The sequence below is a fragment of the Aulonocara stuartgranti genome, assembly GCF_965226115.1.
Source record: "Aulonocara stuartgranti genome assembly, chromosome: 18".
In the NCBI taxonomy this organism is placed as follows: domain Eukaryota; kingdom Metazoa; phylum Chordata; class Actinopteri; order Cichliformes; family Cichlidae; genus Aulonocara; species Aulonocara stuartgranti.
Window position 1 is genome coordinate 21,273,396 of NC_138954.1, and position 19,426 is coordinate 21,292,821.

Consider the following 19,426-nt stretch of genomic DNA (forward strand, 5'->3'; position numbering starts at 1 on the left):
CAGTTGAACAATCGTGTCTTCCACTCTGTTCCAACGGCGCGGCACACCGGGTTTACAAAACTCGAGAGGTGCACAGCATCCAGCAATGGCGGCTTGTAAAAGCGGCTGTGATGTCAGTTTCATCTCAGCTTTGTCGTACAGTGCCGTTTGCATCAGTGATGCTCTACTGTAAAACAATTCAACAACTCCAAAAGTAGCCAAACATTCGAGAGCTTTGCCATGTTGTGTTATGTGATTACTTGCAGCCCGAGTTACAATATGTGCTTAAATGAATTCATTTGAACTTGAAGTTTTTCTCCTAATCATCCATCCTAATAGTTACAGCAACAAGTGAGTGAAGTGCTTTAAATGATACACCAAGAAGAAATGTTATTAGATTAGAAGTATTTAAATGTCAGTTTTTTCAAGTTATCCCAATTTTTAATGCTTAAAGCTTAACCGAGGACAACCCTGACTTGTGAAGTAAACAAGGATATAGACAGTGCTGTCTGTGGGCCCAGTTTGTAGGGACGGTGACTTGGGTGTTTTCCTCTAACAGAAGGAAGTATTAAAGAAGGATCAGTGAGTGTGATTGGTGGACAGATGGGAGGATTTGAATTCCCTTCTAGAGGAGTGAAGCTGAACTCATGAAGACGCCTGTTTAAAAGCCATTTCAATAAGAAGCTCAAGTTCCCAAGCACCCTTTCTCCTTTAATTTTTCTCAGCTGCCTCATGCTCGTGGCTATCCCTCTGCTTCATGTTGGTTTACATGTATCTTTATGAACTTCTCTGTGATCACAAGTACACAGCAGTGTTTTTGTCTTCAGCACTAGTGTACGTTTGCCATCTCACTCTGGCTTTTATGGGCACAGACAGTCACGATTCTTGTTTATGTGTGAGCGTGTGTTTAGCAGGAATGTGGGTGGCGGCTTCAGAGCCTACTTTCAATTCTTACAGAAAGCATTTTCACAAAGCGGAAAAAGGGGACAGACGGAGGGAGACGCGAGCGAGAAAGAAAGGTGAGAAAGAAAAGAGGGAAGGTGAGAAAATGGTGAGCATAGGAGAGAGTGATGAAAATGAAGGAGATCCCTGAAGAAACTTTTGTTGAAATCACAGAAGAAAATAAGAATTGGTGGTGGGGAGGGTGGGGGGAGTGGATGACAGCAGAGGAGAAAGGAATTGAGAGAGGGAGAAAAAGAGAAGGAGTGGGAGACAGAAACCAAGACTGACAGAAAGCTAATGAGCAGTGCGCCAGTGTGAGACGGATGAGAAGAAGGTAGCAAAGGAGAGGGAGAAGCTGAGGGGAGGGGAGGAAGAACAGTGCAGAACACTTTAATCTAAAGCCTGCTTTGAAAGAGATTCCCAAAGATTAATCGTGTTGAGTTAAAAAATAAAGAAATATACCAGAGAAAATTGGTGAATCATGTCACTTTACACCAGCGGACTGTTATTTCTCATCAGTATGAGAACAGATCGTATAAACACAAGGCTGAGTGTACAAAAGTTGAGGCAAAGTGCATATTTTGTTAATTATTTCAATAGTTTCTGTGTAACATCCAGAAAACTGGTCATGGACAGCCATCAGCCTCGTCGTGTGTGTGCTTGCACTTTGCGTGAGACCTAGCCCTGGCCAAACATTGATAAGCCAGACACAAGACTGTGCGACACGGAGTTATTAAATTCAGTTTTATTTACATTTTATCTACGAAATCACAGCAAAAGTTGCCTCATTGTGCTTTATATTGTAATTTAAAGACCCTACAGTAATACAAATAAAAATGGGACCTCCTTCGGGCAAGAGCTTTGGCGACAGTAGGAAGGAAAAACTCCTTTTTAACAGGAAGAAAACTCAGTGAGAAGGAGGCTCAGGGAGGAGTGGCCATCTGCCGTGACCAGTCAGGGGTGAGAGGAGTAAGTTTGGCGCTGTTAGCTCACTGGCCAGCTTAGATAAATTTTTAGCTACTCATCGTAGTAAATAGCTGGTTAGCCAATTCTGCTTCTTACTCAGTGTTGACACTGAGAAAGTCCTGTTTAAAGCATGTGCATGACTTCATATTTTTAGTAATTAATGCACTCAATTTCTAAGCAGTGCTATTTAGTTCTGCTTAGAGGTCCATTACACTCGCTGTATTGGTTGTTTCATGCAAACAGTGGCATCTCAACAGCTCTGTACTGTTCATACCAGGGATGAGTACTCGCTATTCTCGTAAATAAAAGATGTCGCCACTTAGATAAAACTTCCACATCACCAGAAGCAAAACTATCATATATTTCTTTCGAAGTTCTTTCCAGAAAGCCTCGTCTTTTCAGTCTATATGATCTCTGAATCTCTGAACTTCTCTGCAGTTATCATTAAAATGGCAGTAAAAACTGACATGATCGTACGCTCATGTAATTGACTTGGCTGTGGGGGCAGCAACAGCACCCTGTGTGACGTTATAAGCCAAAAACATGAAAGCGTACTGTAGCTTGCACCAGGGGATTTGATGTCAGTTTTGAAGTGCAGTGTGAGTATAGTGGGCCCATTGTTGTTGGCGTTAAAGGAAAACAAAGAAGAGGTTTAGCTGCAAGTGCATGTTGGTGAGCATGAAGATCACATCCTTTGGATTTTCATGGAAAATTTGTCCCAAATAGTTTTTATGTTTTGTTTTTGTGTTTTTAAGTCAGTGCATATCCTGTTAGAAGATTAGTGGAGGTTACATTAAAATGGTTTCAAAAAGCTTTATGCAACAAAAAGAATCCCTGAAGGTCAAAAAATACCTGAAAGCCTTGCAGAGAGATTAAATACATTAATATTCTGTAATTGAATGTCCAGTTACATTTTAACATTAAAATATATAACTCTTCTACTGGTACATGTAGAATTTGACTCTTTTACCAAAATCAGAGATCAACTCTTCACGTTAGAAATTGGCCATCCATCCATTAATGTTCCTAACGACTCATCCAGCCAGAGTAACGGGTTATAGGCAGTTTATCTTAGCTGACAGGCTGCCCGTGTGTCATGAGGCTAAGGTGGAGACTCCGTCAACCTTTCATGGTCACATAAGTACCTAATGTCAAGTTAATCTCACACACTTGTCTGTGGACTATGGGAGGAAACCCCAACGAAAAGGTCCAAGCTAAGAACTGTATTGCTCACCACTGTATCACCATGCTGCCCATTTGGGATTGTCAGCTGATCACAATTAAAGATAATCTTGGAGTTTAACACTGTTTGAGATACCTCAGGTAAAGGGAACATTAAAAGCCAAGGTTTAGTTTGGATGTTAAAAAAAGAACCTATCAAAAATAACTGCCCATTATCCAAAGGCCGTAACAAAAAACAGCACAAACACTACATTACTGCAAATGACATGCAAAAATATTTAGTTGACATGAGAATCACTCTTTCTCTGTGCAGCTGAATAGTCAAAGGTGACAGAAGAAACACTGCATGTCAAAAGAAATGAGTTTAAAATGCATATTAGTATATTAATAAACAATTTCTCAAATCAAAGCTGAAACCTGCCCTTTTCATGCAATATTAATTATTTTATGTGAAATTGAAAATAACGATGCATAAGAAGCCTTAAGCCTTGGAGAAATCTGTGAAATCAGTTCCACCAGAAATCCCAGTCAGCAACACTTTCCCACACAGTTATCCGATGTAGGACACACGTACTGTATATAAAGCCATGACACAATACACGTAATAACAATAGAGTTTTATTTTTATTGCCATCATGGTGACACACAAACACAGTAGAAGCTGCAGTTCACTGAAGTGTGAAATTTATTTCACAAGCTGACACGCTCTGTGAATCACTCTGTTGCTATGGAGACTCTTTCATTAGATATCATCTCAGACTAACACTTTTAATTGCTAACCTTTAGTCCTGTTTAAAGAGGTAAAGACTAGTCCTTGGTTTCAATCAGTGAGGCAAGTTTACTTTAAGACATCTGTTTTGTAGCTGTCTTAAATGCAGTTTGTTTGCTCAAGGCACTGAAGCGGAGATTATGCAATGTCCAGAAGTTTACTCAAGTGCAGCTGAAAATTTGGTAATTCATGAGTTTGTTAATTCTGCACAGAATTGCACACAATAGTGCAAGAGATTTAACCAAAGTGTTTTAGCTTGTGGTTGATTTCAGTTTACAGGTTTAACCAGTCATCTTAAGTATGGATAGGTTTGTATTTGATGTCTAATTATATATGTTCAAAATGAATCATTTACACTTAACCCTTTATAGCCGGTTGGAGCGGGCACGCTCCGTTTTGCATAACTATTTTTAAATCCCGGTAGCACTGCAACCACATAAGCTAGCGCAATAATTGTTTTTGCATATGAAACCGGAGGAGTTGTACTTATCTTATGCCATCAGCTTGTCCTAAGTCACAGTTTCCTGCAAAAGCACTTGCAGCAACAAAAACATAATATTCCAGAAACATGCTTTGCCGATCCGATCAGCTGTTAGTAACACTTCCTACGTCCATCAGCGCGAACTATCGCATGTCCGCCATGTCCTGCCCAAACCAGAAGTGACGTCATTTTACCATCAGGGCCTTATGAGCCTATACTGGAGTTTTTAAAAGTTATGTTTGACTTTATGACTTTCTGTGTCGTTTCTGGGATGCTTAGGACTCAAATTGCACTGCTGGAAATAGTTTATTTTGATGTATATGCTGCTGTTTTTTTTGCAAATTTGCATTATAATATTTATTTTCGTTTTTCCTGCAGTATATAAAAATTGGTGTATTTCAAAAATAAAACTATGAAGACACTTAAAATAAATTTCCTTTGGTGGGAAATTATTTTGTGCAACTTTTTTGTATTTACAGTTTGAGGGATAAGCCTCTTAAATTTCTCTAACTAGAAATATATGTTAAAAAAACAAAAAAAAATTCTAATTTTTTGTAGTTTATTGCACTTTTTTGCAATTTATGTAATTACTATGCATTTAATGCAGACATTAAAATTTGGGCTATACTGGTTGTATTGATGTATATCAACTTGAAATGCTGCCAAAAATGGCACTACAGCATGTAAAAATATAATATAAGCTCTGGCGGACTTGGTTCTATGGTAGGTCTTAAAGGGTTAATGGTATCATAAGTAATTTTTTAGGTAATTTAATGGAAAAAGAAGGTTGTCCTCATAAGTATACATTGATTAATGTGTAAAAAGTGATGTATTTTCATAAACGTAAGAATATGCAGGAGCAGGCACCGGTTTGTGGAAGGCGCCATGTTCACTCGCCATCTTTAAAGTGGCCAACATGGACGTTGCTGTTCCGCCACAAACTTTGAAATTTTGACTTTATTCTCAAAATGAACAATAATATATTTTATTCTTAATGCTGCCCTAATACACCTTCATAGTGAGTACTTTATACTTTCATTTTAAAAAAAATTACAACATTTGCACAATAAAAACGAATGCTAAATGTTTCAAATGGATATATTTTGGACAACGATTCTAACGATTCTACATGTTTCGATGTATACTGTGCATGTGTTGCATGCTCAGTCTGCCTGGTATTGAAGCTGTCACAGATGTAAGTTCAAAGTCAAAGTCAACTTTATTTGTCGATTCTGCCACATGTACAGGACATACGGAGAATAGAAATTGCGTTACTCTTCACTCCCTAGATAAATAGCAAATGAACATTTAAATATATTTAAATATAAAAGTGATTAAAAAATGCAAGTAAAATAATTAAAAAGTAAAAATTTAAATAAATACAATTTTACATATAACAAGAAAGCTATATAATATACAATATAATGGGTAAGTGACATTGAGTGTAAACCAGGCAGAGTAGTGCAAATAGGCAAATAGTGCAAATGGAGATTTGGTAATGTACGGTAAGAGAAAGTGTAACAACAAAGTTAACAGTTATAACAGAAATGTGTCCTTCAAAGACTAGTGTGGGCCCTCGCTTATGACAGTAAGTGTTATGGAAAATTCCAGTCATTTCAGAAATGTAGTATCCAGTATGGTGGTTTACTGTGTTATAATTACCTAGACCGCAACACAAGTCTTAACTGAGCATTTGTTGTTAGCTCTTTCTGGCCTCGGCATCTTCACAGTCTCTTCCATCAGTCAAAGAAGTGTGAGTGATATGGTCAGAGCTTTTTCATTGTTGTGCTGCATTATGCGGTGCGTAGGTGTATGGCAAGAGTTAATGACAACTTTATTCAGCTCATCTCACACAGTCGGATGTGGTGTATCTCACATCTGTAGACCCAATTGTTTTAGTATGCAATTAATAATTTTATAAATACGTGTAGCACTTCTCATCTGCTTTTTTTCAGCTTGTTTCTAATCCTCCTTACGGTGTGTTCACACCGAACGCGATGGACGCGAATAGAGCGTCAGGTTTACATGTAAAGTCAATGGAAAGGCGCGATGACGCGCGATTGCGGGTCCCGCGAAAATTCGGAAGCAGATTTGCGTCGCGAAAACGCCAAAACGCGTGAAACGCGCGTCAGTGTAGCGCGTCAGGCGCGTTTGACGCGCGAAACGCGCGTCAGTGTAGCGCGTCAGGCGCGTTTGACGCGCGAATAAAACCACGCGCGTGAGTTTTTGTGTTGCACTTTGTGCATACGCGCGTTTCGCGTCTACCGCTCGAGTTGGAAAAATCTGAACTCCAGCGTCAAATCGCGCCGCGACAACCAATCAGGAGCCTGGTGACGTGGCTGTTACCTAGGTCAAAGGGGCAGATCCAGCCAAAGCCCTTCATTCTTCATTCAGTATGGAGGAAAAGCTGATCAGCGCCGTGGCTAACCACCCCGAGCTATATGATGCCAGCTCCTATTTCTACCGAGACAGGAATAAAAAGGACCTAGCTTGGAGACACATAAGTGAGGAGATCGGGCAACCTGGTAAGTTCATTCCTTCTTCTTTTTAATTTTCAGACTGACCCGATGAAGCCGTGCAAAAGCTAGCAAGCGCGCCTACTGTCCCGCGATTTTCCCACTGTTGTACAAATACCTTTCCGCTAACCAGATAATGCGTTTATTCAGAGGACATCTGCAGGAGAAAGTGGAAGAGCCTCAGGGACACATATAATAAGGAGAAGAGGTCAGAGAAGGAGAAGAGGAGTGGGTCTGCAGCAGGATCGGGGAGGAGATGGAAGTTCTTCGCGGTCATGGGGTTTCTGGACCCCTTCCTCACCCCGCGGGAGACCAGCGGTAATATGGTGCGGACCGTGGAGAACTTCTCCCCCGAGGACCAGGGACAGCCCGAAGAGGCAGCAGGGGAGTGTCAGTCAGAAGGTATGTTTACAATTAATTAATGTAGGCAGTTAATTTATGCGTGTTGTCATACAGGAATATATTTTGTTTATTAATAAACAGTATAAAGTAGTCCCGCTGTTCATCCGTCACTGCCTCGCCTTTTCGCTGATTTTTTTTATTGCACCGTACAGCTTTCAACGATGCGCATTGCATTCTGCAGCCCAAATGACAAATCTCCTCCGTGTCGTGTCTCCTGCGCTTGCCAAACTTATCATGTTTGGTTTTGATAACCATCACTTCAAATAGAAAAAAACAGCACAAAAACACTCATAACTATGACCCTCATTCGGAAATAGACACCTGCACCGGGAGCGAAAAAGGCGCACGAAAGTGGCGCCGCAGACGGAGAAAAAGCGCTGCATAATACTTTTACGTTTTAAAATCGACAAAGGTTTGCACTTTGAGAATCAACTTGTGAGAACTGTGACTACTGTTCATGTGCTGCAATAAATGGGAGACCACTGTATATAATAATAAGTATATAATAATATAATATTCTCTATGACTATTGTCTTCAACCTGTTAACATTTAATATTGTCTTGATAGAGTCAAGTTATCATGCAGCAGAGTCCTCCCCTGTTGCTTCTCCTGACTCCCCAGTCCCTGGTCCCTCCACTCCTGCTGCTGCACCCACAGGTATGAACATCAAGCACTGATAGCTTTTTACTTGCTTGGATTCCCTTGTGATCACCTTTACTAAATATCTACAACCAATCTGTTCATATCCTGTTTTTTTTTCAATTTTGAAAATGACAATCTAGTAGCAGCCTTCTCATTTCTTTGTGGTGTTTTGTTCTGTTTTTTACAGGCCCACAGAGGAGGAGAGCTCGAAGGCGGTCGAGGGAAGGGTCCCAGGATGGTCCATCGGCGGTGGAGCTGGCTATCCTGGAGTCCCTAAAGAGGCCACGCCCGTCTGCAACAGAGTATTTCCTCCTCGGCCTTGTTCCTGCTCTGGAGAGCATGCCGCCTCAGACACGAGAATTCGTGAAATTCCAAATTCATAAATTAGTTTTTGACAACAGCACAGCTGTGCTAAATTTGGAAACATTGGACCCTAATGATCAGTAGTTTTCTGATGAGGCAGCAGCTCTCCAGGGCAGAAACAATGTTCTTATTCTTCTCCTCCTTCTCCCCTGAGGCTCTTCCACTCCAAGCTGGGTCCTTTTTATTCCTGTCTCTCTGTAAATAGTTAAATTTCATATATTTATGTTGAATCTTTTTATTACTGAATTTATATATTTTATCAAATAAACATTTATAATGACAAATGTCTCTGTTCTACTACACAGCAAATATTGGCACCCGACTTGACACAAGTAGAATTTATTTCATATTATACTAATGACAAAATATACTGATACAGTGGGATGCAAAAGTTTGGGCAACCTTGTTAATAGCCATCATTGTCCTGTACAAATCGTTATTTGTCACAATTTAAATTGTCAGTTAAATACATCATATAGGAGACACACACAGTGATATTTGAGAAGTGAAATGCAGTTCACTGGATTTACAGAAAGTGTGCAATAACTTTACACTAAATAAAGCAGGTGCATATATTGGCAACACATAAAAAGAGAAATAACATAAATATGTAGTGTATATCAATGTGTGTGTCTCCTATATGATATATGTAATTGACATTTTTTACTGTAACCGATTCATACAGGAAAATAATGACTATTAATAAGGTTGCTCAAACTTTTGCATCACACTGGTTATAGGAACATAGTGAAGACAAGTTACTTAAGAGAATAAAGAGAGGTTAGGTTATTTTGGAGTAGAGATCCATTTATTAAGAAAATTTTAAAAAGGAGAAAGTTCCCTTGTAGTTGTGGAACATGGATCCTGAGTTGGGGGGTGCCTTCGTCTGGACGTGCTTCCCATCCAGAGCTCCACAACAGAGGGGGAAGTTCCAGCGCTCCTGGAATCCCTCTGCGATGGACCGCCAGTCTTCAGTTGAAGGCACAGCCGTGAAATCGTCCACTAGACAGTCCCAGATGGCCGTCGCTACCTGGGGGATGATCTGGCTCACCATACCTATGACACCACAGCCATGCTATCATTCAACCACTGAACTGATAACAGCATAAATCGAATTAAATTAAATCGGGACTTGATGAGACCATCTGAGTATCACTAGAAATATTATAAACAGTACCAGTTTGCTATCGGTAAACACCGAGAGCATTCACTGTTAGCATAGCACATCCATGTTAGCAGTGTATAAACGATACACTGCTAACATGGATGTGCTATGCCATCAGTAAACGCCGACAGCATTCACTGTTAGCATAGCACATCCATGTTAGCAGTGTATAAACGATAGTTTATACACGCCGACAGCATTCACTGTTATAGCACATCCATGTTAGCAGTGTATACACGATACACTGCTAACATGGATGTGCTATGCCATCAGTAAACGCCGACAGCATTCACTGTTAGCATAGCACATCCATGTTAGCAGTGTATAAACGATAGTTTATACACGCCGACAGCATTCACTGTTATAGCACATCCATGTTAGCAGTGTATACACGATACACTGCTAACATGGATGTGCTATGCCATCAGTAAACACCGACAGCATTCACTGTTAGCATAGCACATCCATGTTAGCAGTGTATAAATGGATGGTTTAGCATATATTAGCACAGGTATCAATAAAGGACTACCGTATTGACCACTTTTACTAACCTCAGGCAGACGGACAGGCGCTCTGCAGGTGGGATTGAGCGCCTGTAATTGGTGTCTAGGCGGGCGATTCTGGGACCGACACGGGAAAGCAGGTCCTCAAACTGGCCGGGTGACAGACGATGATATCGCTGGAATCTGCCGTCATCCAGGCGCAGCTCCTGGAGCAAATGGTGAAACTCACCAAACTGCTCACGCGCCTGGAGGACCTGATGGACCCAGGTACGGCGAGGACGTCTTTTACGCTGCTGCTCTGCTCTCCACAGTACATAGAGAAGGGAGACTCTCTCTTCAAGCGCTAGCTCGATAGCTGCCATCTTGCAAAACCAGGTCTGGCACAACTCCCTCCCACATTCCTCCCACATTTCCGGTTCACGCGCGTCACGCGCGTCAAAATATCATATTTTGACGCGCGATGGATTTTTCTTGGACACGCGTTGAGACGCGAATGTACATGCGTCAAATTAGGGGCGTTTGGGGCGTTTTATTCGCGTCCATCGCGTTCGGTGTGAACACACCGTTAGTCCGTCTACAAGTCTCTCTCTTAAACTGACAGGAGACGCCTCCTTTTCTTCTTGGTAATCTTACATAATCTAGTAGATTCCTGCATTTTTCATTGCACTTAGCCAGTGTGACAGCACTGATGGTTCACACTGTACACTGGGAAGGAGAGTTCTAAGAAACATGAACCTACATGGGAAACAACTAAATGACCTGTTAAATAGTAATCAAATTACAGTTACTAAGCAAACAATTGCCATTAGCCTCATTACATAAATTGATTTACAGGAAATGTTTGATGATAAGATTATCTTAAAAAAAAAAAATCAAACATCTGCAATCTGATTTTTACTGCACTACAAACTTCATAAAGTAAGTTTAAAAAGAACAAAGAACAATCCACTAATATTCAGTTAAAAGGAAATAATGCACAGAGAGTGAGCTGCTATGTGGGAGGTTTGTGATCTTCAGAGTGCTTTTTGTTAGGTCAATGTATAGGACTGTAGGCCAAAGTTCATTTTTATTACATGATATTTAGTTTAAACTTTACTTAGGCGGCTCCAGAAAGTAGTTAAGTAACCTAATGTGTCATTTACAAAACAATGTAGTAAGTCATGCAAATTTTTTTTAGAATACGCATATACTTATCCTCATGGACTGTATGTATGGTAGAGCTACCATTGGTTTTGTGATCAAACCAATGGTAGCTCGAGGATTAGTACTGTGCCCATCTCAATCCTTTGTTCCAGATTAAAGTGACAACATTTAGATGAAAATTTGGAGTGCTAAGCTATCAGCTACTGCGAGCACGCTTGCTTAGCAAGTCACATGGAGTGTAGAACGCTTGTTAAAATTAACTTTAAAATCTTCTCTGGCTGCTCCCTTTAGGTGTCGCCACAGCTAATAACACAGTAGTCCTCTGTGTTTCTTCTGTCACTAAATCCATGAACCTCTGAGGTCTTCCTGTTTTCCTCCTGTTTGGTAGCTCCATCGTCAACATCCTGAGTCAACTGTCCCTGCTCCTCCCATGTCCAAACTCAACCTTCCTTTCTAACCACTCAACCTGAGCTGTCCCTCTCATTTCTAATCTTGTCCATTCTTGTCACCCTCAGTGAAAATCTTAGCGTCTTCAGCTTTGTCCCCTCCAGCTCAGCCTCCCATCTTTGTGTCAGTGCTGCCGTCTCCAAACCATACATCATAGCAGGTCTCGCTACCATCTTGTAAACCTTTCCTTTCAATGATGTGTGTTCATTTCTGCTCTGAACCTCACCAGTTTGTAGGAACCGATGTTTGAGGAGGACCCTAAGGTTGCTTCTTTCATACCTTCCTTTCTAAAATCTGCATATTTTAGCCAAATAGACAATTTTCTTCTACTGGTTTAATGTGGTGGAAAACCTTGCTGTGTGCTCATTATGGCAGACAGGCTGCTGTCATGACATCATCATAAGCTGGCTTAATGCAGAGAGAGAGAGAGAGAGAGAGACACATGTTCATTGACATTGATTGGTTGTTTCTGGCTCCCGCTGTGGACAGTTCTCCCCAGCTCCATTACCAGGAAGCTTGGACGGCTGCCGGGAAAACAACCCCAAAGGAACATTCGTGTTAGAGCGCACATACAACACACACAGACACACAGGAGCTTTATTCCTCAGTTTTATGTGCATAAATAATGCTGAATGCTCATTGTGTGCGTGCGTCTTTCAGTGCATGTGTTTCGATGTCGACATGTTTTCATTTCAGTTTGAACCTTTTGTGCCAGAGTAAAGTGGATTACACCAATCCACTTTACTCTTTGTCTCTTTCACACTTTGTGTATACCCTCCTGTATTTGTGTGAAAGGCAAAGCTTAAAAACAGACCAGAATGAAGTGCATAAACTGACTTTGGAAACTCAGATTTTAGCATAAATGTAAATATCAGTCCTACAAAGTCATTTTTATATGTGATTTCTGTTGTGCTTGTATCTTGAGTGTTTATTCACAACAAATAAGAAATTACAGTGAATCTAAACTTAGGTTTATCGTTCCTGTGTGTTCACCTTTAAATAAGTTATGACTACAGAGGGGGTTAATGAATTTTGAGCTTGGCTTCTAAGAATTTTTAACTGCTTTTCACTTCATGCAGCATCTTCACCTCACATAATATCGCTCTCTTCTGTCCTTTCAGCTCTCACTCTCACCTGATGCTAATTATTTTGGACTCTGCAGGTCTGTAAAGGTTTGGGAAGTAAAATTCAAAGCTGTGGTGATCAACGACTCACCATGACTCAGTATATTTAAAAAAATGGATTAATGTTGATAGTTAAAGTATATATTAAGTAAGTCACTGCTTGTATGTCTGTGTTTGTCTCACAACCCTCATGAGTCCCTTTCTCCGCCATCTTTTTTACACGTGTGCACACATGCGTGGTGTTTGTATATGCATTTCAGAAGTGCCCGTGCATCCCAAGCTGCAGCTTTGTGCATGTGCATGCTTGCCTGCTTGTGTGTTTTTGCGTCACTGAAAGTGGACGCTGTGTTCTTTGCATGACTGTGTGTTACTGTGTGTTCATTTTTGTCCAAGTTCTTGATGCACACCTATAACGTTTGCCCCTCCTCCATGTGTGATCAAGTCTTTTGGCCCAATGAGCCCTCTGTTCTCCAGTTCTAACAGACTTAAAGTAGAGCAGTGGAGCACACGTGAGGGAGTGGGAGCGTGGGTGATTGCAATTCTGTTTGCGCATGTGTAGAGATTTGAGCACAGGATCAAAGACAGGGAATGCATATGGATGTGCTTTTTATTTATTTATTTATTTATTTATTTATTTATTTTTTATGTTAAGTTGCATTCTGTGTGTGCTTGAGCCACTCTAAAGATTAACAGAATATCTGTGTGCATGTATTTTCATACATATGCATGCACATGTGTGTGTCAGTGTGTGTGTGTGTGGGTATGTGTGAAGGGATGGACCGCTGAGCCGGGGCCTCCTGGCTCTCTAGAGATTTTCACCAGCTCTTGATGATTTGTTGCACGTGTTCGGTCAACATACACTGGCCACTCACAATAGCAGATGGCCTGCCATGCACACAGAAATTCACCAAGAATATCACATAAACGCAGTATAGAATACATCGGTTCTTTGCCATAATCAGTGTATGTCATTTACATTTATTAGATGTGTATGTTGGTGTTTTTTTAAAATAAGATCTGGGATTTCAAGTCATTATAATACCAGTCTGCTTAATTTAGGAGCATATATATATACATATACATATTTACTCATTACGTCCTTTTTTTTCTGTCCTGATTTCACCTCAAATCGTGTCCCCATTGTGCGGTTTGTGCTCGCTCTTTCTATCTGCAGATGCTCTTGTTAATCCAGCGTTATGGTTTTTACCAGCTGTGACTTGGGAAACCCCCGGAGCCAGGTGCAATCCCTGTGCTCCCTTTTGCACATATAGTCTTTCTTCTCTTTTACTTGGCTAAACTCATGAGACTGTTTCAGGTTTAGGTTTTCCATGCCTGTCCATGTGGAGCCTGTTTAATGGTGTGCTGACATGGTATGAACAAAAGGTTGTAAAAATACTTGTAAAATACTTGGCTTAAAGCGTGATGAGCCGTTAAATTGTTTTTTACAGTTGAAGAAGCTGTTGTATTGTATTGTAGCGATTGTATGGCTAACACTAGAGATTATAAGCTAACTAGTACAGTAAAATCATCAATATTAATATTCTTAAAATATAGTAGCTAACTAAACTTGAATACAATCTTGACAGTTATTTTCTGAAAGAACGATTAGCAGTTAAACTGTCAGCTGACAAAGCTGTCACCTAAAAGCAATAAACAGGGTAACTAACTGATAAGTTAGCATAATCAAAAGAAGAGCTATGAGTACCTGCTATGACTAATGACAGAGGCATAAAAAACAACTATAACTGAGACACGATGAGCTGAAAGTATAGAAACAATATTGCTAAGGCCTCGGACACACAGGCCTAGAGGCTGGTCGGTGACCCCCTGGCAACCTCCAATCACTAGGGAAATATGTAGAGTGGTTGCTCGCTGTCACAAGGTGAAATTAGTCACAAAATAGGTGCTGCACCAAAAATCCTTGTGATTGCTTTTATGACAGATTCTTTTGGATGCAGATTGCCCCAGTTGCTCGCAGGTTGCATGCAAGATGCCATCGTGTCTGCAAATATTTGCCAACTACTTGATGAGCGATAGTTAAGCTGAAAAACACAAACCGGAAAAGAAGAATTTTCACCTTTAGATTAAAAGTTGTATCGCTGCAGTCAACATGTTTCAATATGTTCAAGTTTTACTCTGAAGGCAAAGGTGCATTACACTTTCACATCTTCCCTTCCATTCAGGGGGCAGTTGGCAGGTGTTTGCAAATAGGGCTGCCATGATTAGTCGACTAGTCACGATTACGTCAACTATCAAAATCGTCGACAACTAATTTAATAGTCGACGCGTCGTTTGAAGCTTTGTAAGATCCCAAAAGACGCAGGAATAAGTAGTAGGATTTAAGAGTGTAATAATGGACTGAAACAGAAGATGGCAGCACTGCATGTACAAGGATGCCAGCTGCCGTTAAACCCCGAAGAAGAAGAGGCTGTGTCCCAGAATTCATAGTGCGACCCATCGCGGCCCAGCTCAGTTTCCAACAATGGCGGCAGCTAGTTAGTTTTAATGTTACTCTTATTATTCTTTCTGGGTCACAAAATAAACGTTTAACATATTTAAACCATATGTAAACCTCAAATATCTGCTCAGTTTATCAAGACATCACATATTTTCAAAAGTGCGCCGACGTTTTCTGAGACGTCTGTTACCCACCAGCTCGATAGCTAGCCGGGGGCTAGGTCACTAGAGCCCGTGAGAACATCGGACTCCCGGCAAATCGTTTTCAAACCCACCGCTGTCTTTCGCTACTCAGGTTAAACATGATATATAAGTTGTATTAGATAACTTAAAAATGTTATTGTTTGGCGTTTTTCAGTATTTTATTTGTTCCTGAGTAAATCGGTTTGGCTGAGATTAAAGTTATAGTTTTTGTGTGTGAGATATTCGAGAATATACTCCTGTGTCCCGTTATATTTTAGATAGCAAGGAGCAGACGGCTGCGTTTATTAAACTTCACCGAAACAATCTGCAAATTTCATTTAAATTTGATAAACTATCATCTTGTCTTTATTTTTAGTTAGCACATGCCGTAAACACTTAAAGCTGTAAGCTAATGATAGTTATATAAGAGCAGATGCTGCTGGTGCAATAAGCTGTACGTTTTACGTTCAATAGATGCATGATCTGATTAGTCGACTAATCGCAAAAATAATCGGTGACTAGTCGACTATCAAAATAATCGTTTGTGGCAGCCCTATCTACCACGCAAACTACCGGTGACTACAGCAATTACAATGCTAGCAACCAAAACAACTGCAAGGATTTTTTGTTTTGCAGCACCATAAACCTCTTTGTCACCAATTAACTATCAACTATCAAGCACAAACAATCAGCTAGTGTTAGTGCTAGAGGGTTGGCCTGCATAACCGGAGCTTTACGAAGGTTTATAGTCAAGCTGACCAAGAATTGTACAACATCAAACGGAAAAGGTGATGAGCACTATTTTAATGCTAACATGTCATACATTAATGCACCATACATACAAACACTGCATATACAATTGACTCTGTTTGGTAGATATTCTAATCTTTAGAAGTGTGTGTCTCTGTGTAAGAAGAGAGATCTTGTAATATGAAGGTATTTTACGTAATATGTGAACAGTTTTGAGGGCGTTAAAATTTAAAGAGTATTGAACAACAACATGTTGTGACAGAACTAAAGCTCAGCGTCCGTGAAATGGCTGTGACAGTTTGGTCAAACATCTCATTAATGGCAGCAAATATATTGAGGATGTGTAATCAAAAATGTTTTAAACACTCTAATAAAGTCAGTAAAACCTGATAGAAAATGCTAAACACAAAACATCTGAACCACAGTGAGGAACAAGCCCAAATCACGTAAACATGCAACATGTGCAGCTGCTGTTACACACACACACACACACACACACACACACACACACACACACACACACACACACACACACACACACACACACACACACACACAGAATGTCCTGCCCAGCTCACTGTTGCCTAGACAACCAGTATCGACTACAGAGCATGTTTCTATGGAAACAACGGATGCCTAAAGGATGAAGATCATTAATTGGAATAAGCGAATATAGGAGAGAGCGAAGAGGAAGACTGGGGACAAGGGACAGGAAAGAGTCAGAGCAGGATAATGAGAAAGTGAGGCTTGGTAGATGTGTGGTCAGAAACCCGAAAGACAATCACATGCACTTGGAAAAAAAACATTTTAGTTACTGTTTTTAACTCTGCTTTCATTTGGTCTTTTTTCATCTTTCTGCTAGGACTGTGCATTTGTTTGCTTATCTGTGATAAGCATAACCAAGTAGTGAGTAAAAAGGCGAGGGAGGTGGGATCCATATTTAAAATGGATGAGTGAAAAATCAATGTAGGCCACAGTAAAGTGGAGTGGAGAACAGCCCATGAAGGTTAGTAGAGTACAATAATCTCCCAGTGTGAGAGTTGTTTTTCATTCCTGAGCCTGTTATACTGTACTTTACTGTTCACGTACACCACATGTGAGTTTATGTCCACCCCTGTCAGCACTACTTCACTACATTCCTGCGTCCTGTAAACTCTTCAGGCTCCTCAAGTCAGTGTCTGGAAGATTCTTCAGTAAGGGTGGGCTCTTCCTCTTATTCCAACTGCCTCTTTTATTCTTCCAGCACAGTGTGTTAGAAGGCAGTGCAGTCAGTACAGACGCTTTTATCACATTAAAGACTCAGAGAAACAGAGAAAAGTAAATAAATCAACAAAATGCTTTGTTTATACAGTTTTATTCAAACTTATTGCAGAAATTTGGGAGATCAAAAGTGTCTCGTGTCCAAAATGATAACAAAACATTTTTCTGACCTAAGAGGGCTGACAACCGATGTGGATTTTGTTTTCTTGAAAAAACAAATGTGTGTGTGGATCTGGGCTATTTGATATGCGAGAGATGTGAGAGAAGGCGTGTGTTTGCATGTGTTGGCATGTGTTCATTTACGTGTTTGCAGAAGCATGCATCTGTGTATGTGTATCTGACTTGTTTCTGGATTGATCGAACCGAGCCAACTGTGAACCCCTCCTCCCCACCCCACTTCCACACAGCAGATCAATCCTGCCATCGGTTGTGTCGCTTTTTCTCGTCTCCTTTTTTTCCCGTGTCTGCTGCTCGAACCTTTTACTGACCACTGAAAGCCAGTTTGGGTTGATGGCTCAGCCTTGTGATCTGTTTGTTTTCGCATTCCAGTCCCATGGCGGACACACAGATCACAGCTTCTCTCTGCTCAGACTCCAAACAACATTAAGCTGGTTCCATTTCGAGTGGCCAAAACGACCACCTCACTCTCTAGCTGATGCACCAAAGCAGACAGCGAAGGCAACAGCCTGTTGCTGCTTAAAAGACTAGATGAAAGAGGGGGAGGGCATCGATTTGAACACTTGATGTTCGACCATTTTGCCAGAAATACACACGTTTCCTGAGGTGGAGATATAAAACTCCATCAAAGTCCAGCCTTATCTATGCAGCACTTTTAGCTTGGCTTTTGCTAATCGTCTAGTTCCTACTGCTTCTAATATAAAATGTTGTCAGATATCCAGGTGTCCTATTTCTGCAGTAAAAAATAATTTCCTGTAGGACTTTGCGTGGTGGTGGTGGTGGAGGAGGTGGAGTTAATTTTAATTCAGATGTTGCTCGAGGGTTGAAGGATCAGTTTCAGTAGGTGTTAAACATTTACTGAGAGAAAAAAACAACATACAGAAAGTTTCAGAAGTTTAAGTATTGAAGGAAACTAAAGAAGCAGAAACCTTTTAATCCTGACCAAACAGCTGAGTATGTGATATGATGCTCTGCCTCCCTGCCCAGATTCTGTCGAGAATAAATGTTCTTCAAAGAGTTTATCTATAACCACACGAGGCACTGCTGCTTTCACAGGTTGACGAGTAAACTAATGCTGGTAAAAGTGTCCAAACTAAAATGTCCCATTGATTTGACAAAAAAATCCAGGGGACAAGACACACTTCTTAATAGGACATATGCAAAATTTTATGCAAAGCTTTCAAAAAAAAAGTCCAGAGGTCAGTGTGTTTGTAGGCATTGCTTGAGGGGCAAGCAAATTTCACTCTCTAGAAAACGACTTGATGGCAGTTCAGGGTAAGAAATGTGGCGATGTGAATATGGACTCGCAGGTGTGTAGCACAGATTAATGTGAGCGATGGATGCTTGAAGTCCCTGAAATATTTGAATGGCCAGTCTCTCTGCAGTGAGCGAACTGCTTCTCATACACAAGGGAGATGATGTTCTCTAAAACAGTCTGGATCAGGTGAAGAGTTTCAAAGATATTGAAGCTTAAATATGGAGAAAAAATAATAATGTCATCCCATGTCAGTGTGATATTCCACAGCTATGACAATCTGTTTAAAAAAAAAACAAGTTTCTGTTAATACTACATCCAAAATGTGATGGCCTTCTCTCTCTCTTTTTTTCCTAATATGAACTTTTGAAATGCTTTTCTGCTGCAAATCCAGCTCAAATCCAAATCTGTGCCTCTCAGGAACCCAGAGCAACTCATAGTGCTGCTGTTTTCTCCCCCAAGCTTACTATTAATTTTTACAATCTATCTTGCTGTTATGCAATTGAATTTATTCATGATTATTTGTTGACGGGCCTCATATCGCTTCAAAGAATCCAACAGTTTTAAGTTGAGGAGGACTTTGAGTTAGGCAGGATAATACCTGGCATGTTCTTCCCAAAAGTAATTCACACAGATATGATTTAAAATGACTTGTGTGGCTCGAGCTGAGAAACAACAAATATAAGATGCATGATAACCTTATTAACCTATTGACCAAT

At 40.5% G+C, this 19,426-nt stretch overlaps 2 protein-coding genes and 1 long non-coding RNA gene across 5 annotated transcripts in view; 2 read left to right on the top strand and 1 right to left on the bottom strand.

Moving 5' to 3' along the window:
• The window catches only part of ece2a (endothelin converting enzyme 2a), a 108,497-nt gene that overhangs the window by 51,722 nt on the left and 37,349 nt on the right, over positions 1 to 19,426 (top strand). The gene's annotated exons all lie outside the window — the stretch shown is intronic.
• On the top strand, positions 6,381 to 8,936 carry LOC309694349 (uncharacterized protein). Its single transcript, XM_082514374.1, has 4 exons — positions 6,381 to 6,844; positions 6,986 to 7,237; positions 7,806 to 7,895; positions 8,068 to 8,936. Exons 1-4 carry the CDS (start codon positions 6,715 to 6,717, stop codon positions 8,325 to 8,327), a joined length of 732 nt encoding a protein of 243 aa, XP_082370500.1. The 5' UTR covers positions 6,381 to 6,714; the 3' UTR covers positions 8,328 to 8,936.
• Positions 9,030 to 10,849, bottom strand: LOC309694350. The gene is made up of 2 exons (XR_014272854.1): positions 9,960 to 10,849; positions 9,030 to 9,299 (listed from the first exon to the last, which is right to left on the bottom strand). It is a non-coding gene; the product is annotated as an uncharacterized lncRNA (long non-coding RNA).

Bases quoted from the DNA above. Each gene is read 5' to 3' on its own strand.
- LOC309694349 (XM_082514374.1), top strand. From the start codon at position 6,715: ATGGAGGAAAAGCTGATCAGCGCCGTGGCTAACCACCCCGAGCTATAT. The intron at 7,238-7,805 runs GTATGTTTACAA...TTGTCTTGATAG, and splicing joins AGGGGAGTGTCAGTCAGAAG to AGTCAAGTTATCATGCAGCA. The intron at 7,896-8,067 runs GTATGAACATCA...TGTTTTTTACAG, and splicing joins TCCTGCTGCTGCACCCACAG to GCCCACAGAGGAGGAGAGCT.